Here is a 2,529-nt window from a genome sequence, read left to right as displayed (position 1 = left end):
TTATTAGTTGCTTCTTACGCGGGGTGTGTTGATTGTTATTCAACAATTGTTGTTCATGGCATATGCATATTCCTGTGCAAATGGTTTCTTAGTTGTATGCTTTCTTTAGGTATATAGGTATATTTGTTGTTTTTTTGTATGTTTTATGCAGGGCTTATAAAAGCTTTTATTTCCTTTAGTAGTACTATTAGAAGCAGAAAGCAACCATATAATAAAGATGCAGCAGCAAGCAGCGGGTAGCAATGGCTTCTATAGGAGGAAGAGGGGAGGTGTTGCTGCTGTTGCATTAACATATTATTCATTACTTATGCTTTTTGCCCATGGATCGCATGCATTCGCAAGGAATCTTCTAGGTTCAGGTCAAGGGTCACTACAGCATCATAATGAGGGTGCGCTTCCTGCTGTACAACTAGCAGAAACTCATGTACCTTCATTTCTTCTTGGTACTGAGAAGGAGCAGCAGCAACAACAAGAACAAGTGCAGGAGGAACAACTGCAGGATCAGGAACAGGATCAGCAGCAGGAGGAGCAGCAGATAGAAGGAAGCAATGGGGATGGAGAGCAACTCTCTGTAGAGCATATAATAGATGGAGGAGAAGCAGCAGCATTAGCCCAATTAGAAGAAAAAATAAATTCAGGACAAGTACCAGAAGAGAAATTCAAAGATTTAGCTCGTGATGCCTACACTGCTTTTATTCAAGAAGCGGAGAAAAGTCTTGATGATTTAGAATTAACAATTAAATCATTAGAAGAAGGAATGAATAATAATAATAATAATAATAATAATATAAATAATAAAGAATTAAATAGTAATCCTCATCATAATCATATTCATCATCATCATCATCATTCACCTAGTTTCTTACAGCAACAAGATAAAGAAAATACACAACAAGACATAAAACCTCATGGAGGAAATAGTGGATCTAGCGGACCAGAAGAAAGAGGAGATCAGCAAGAAGAAGAAGGGGGAGGACAAGAAGATCATGATCAAGAAGGAGATGGGGAGGAAGATGTAGATGATCAAGGAGATGGTCTAGTAGGAGCAAGAACAAAGAGTCTATGGGACGAAGCACGAGACCAAGCAAAGGAAACGGTCGAAGATATGAAAGATCGAACAAGAGAATGGGGTGAAAGAGTTCAAACTCTTATTGATCACGCGAAAAGTGACGCAAAAAGGGCAGCAAAAAGGGCAAAAACTGCAATAACTCAAGGGGTAAAGAAAGCTTATGGGAAGGTAAAGCAGGGAATGAAGAATTTCTTTGATAAGTTGGGGAGAAAGATAGGAGGAGAAGACGAGGTTGCTCCTGCTGGTGAGGGTGGTGCTGGTGGGGGAGGGGGAGACGGGGATACATCTGCTTCCTCTTCTGCAACAGGGGAGGAGGATGAAGATGAACAACTTAGGAAGAAATTGTTTGGTGGAGGACTTCATCCTCCTAAGGAAACAGATGAGGAAGGGAGAGGAGATGCAGAAGGAATAAAGGAACTTAAACTGGAGGACGCTTTAGCTCCAAGAACAGGAGGAACAGGAGCCAGACCACCACCAGCAGCACCAGCAGGTGCAGCAAACCCAACAACAGCAGGAGGAGGAGGAGAAAAGAATCAAGGACCTACAGCACCGAGTTCTGCACTAGAGGTGCAAGAAACAACAGCAGGAGCAGCAAACTAGACGGAAACGTGGTCATGATGCTCAAGGCAGCAAATGGCAAAGCGCCAAAGTAGCAGCAACAGCAGCAGCTGCAGCCGCAGCAAAGGAAGCTGCGGCAGTAGCAGAGGAAGTTGAGGCAGCAGCATAGGAAGCTGCTGCTGCTGACGAAAGAGCAGCAGCAGGTTGGGCGGGCAGCAGAGGCATCACCAACCCGCGTGCCCTCCTTTTCTTGCTGAGAAAAGGAAATAATTTGCATGCGTTTATGGTGTATATACAGCAAAAGATGAAATATAAAGGGGGGAGGGGAATTTGTTGTTGCTATTCATTTGTTTGCCTTGGGCAGAGCAACGGGAAGGAGAGGAAAGGAAGAAGAAGAGAAGGAAGGAGGGGGGGAAATGAAGAAAAAGAAGAGAAAGGAAAAAAAGGAATAATAATATAATAGTAGATGTAGTAGTAGTAGTAGTAATAATAATAAGAGGAAGATTTATTCTTCCCTTTTTTTCTTTTTTTTCTTCCTCTTGCTTGTAGGGAAAGAGGAATATTAAAGAATATTGTATATAATATATATTATATAAAATGTGTATTATATGTATATATTATGTATATTATGTATATGTATATTATATAATATATATAAAGTTTAATTAAGCAGAGGAGGGAGGGGAGGAAAGGAGAGAAACCTCTGTTTGTTGCATGCCTAGAAAAATGCCGATTAGGGTTTAGGGTTTAGGGTTTATGGCCATAAACCCTAAACCCTAAACCCTAACAAGAGAGATAGTAGATAATAAATAAAGAATAAATCTCTCTGTTTGTTGCCTTTATTATCTTTATTATCTTTATTAATAAGGGATTTTTTCCTTCTTTTTTCTTTTATATTATCC

At 40.4% G+C, this 2,529-nt stretch overlaps 1 protein-coding gene across 1 annotated transcript; it reads left to right on the top strand.

The window, feature by feature from the left end:
• Window positions 1-307: 307 nt before the first annotated feature.
• Window positions 308-1,669, top strand: EMWEY_00031340 (hypothetical protein, conserved; the record flags this gene model as incomplete). The annotated part of the gene is made up of 1 exon (XM_013478341.1): window positions 308-1,669. The coding sequence occupies one exon, from the start codon at window positions 308-310 to the stop codon at window positions 1,667-1,669; it is 1,362 nt and encodes a 453-aa protein (XP_013333795.1).
• Between the last annotated feature and the right edge of the window lie 860 nt (window positions 1,670-2,529).

This window comes from Eimeria maxima, genomic scaffold (assembly GCF_000499605.1).
Source record: "Eimeria maxima Weybridge genomic scaffold, Emw_scaff396, whole genome shotgun sequence".
Classification (NCBI taxonomy): domain Eukaryota; phylum Apicomplexa; class Conoidasida; order Eucoccidiorida; family Eimeriidae; genus Eimeria; species Eimeria maxima.
Note: the sequence above shows the minus strand (reverse complement) of the source record. Positions and strands in the feature narration are given on the sequence as shown.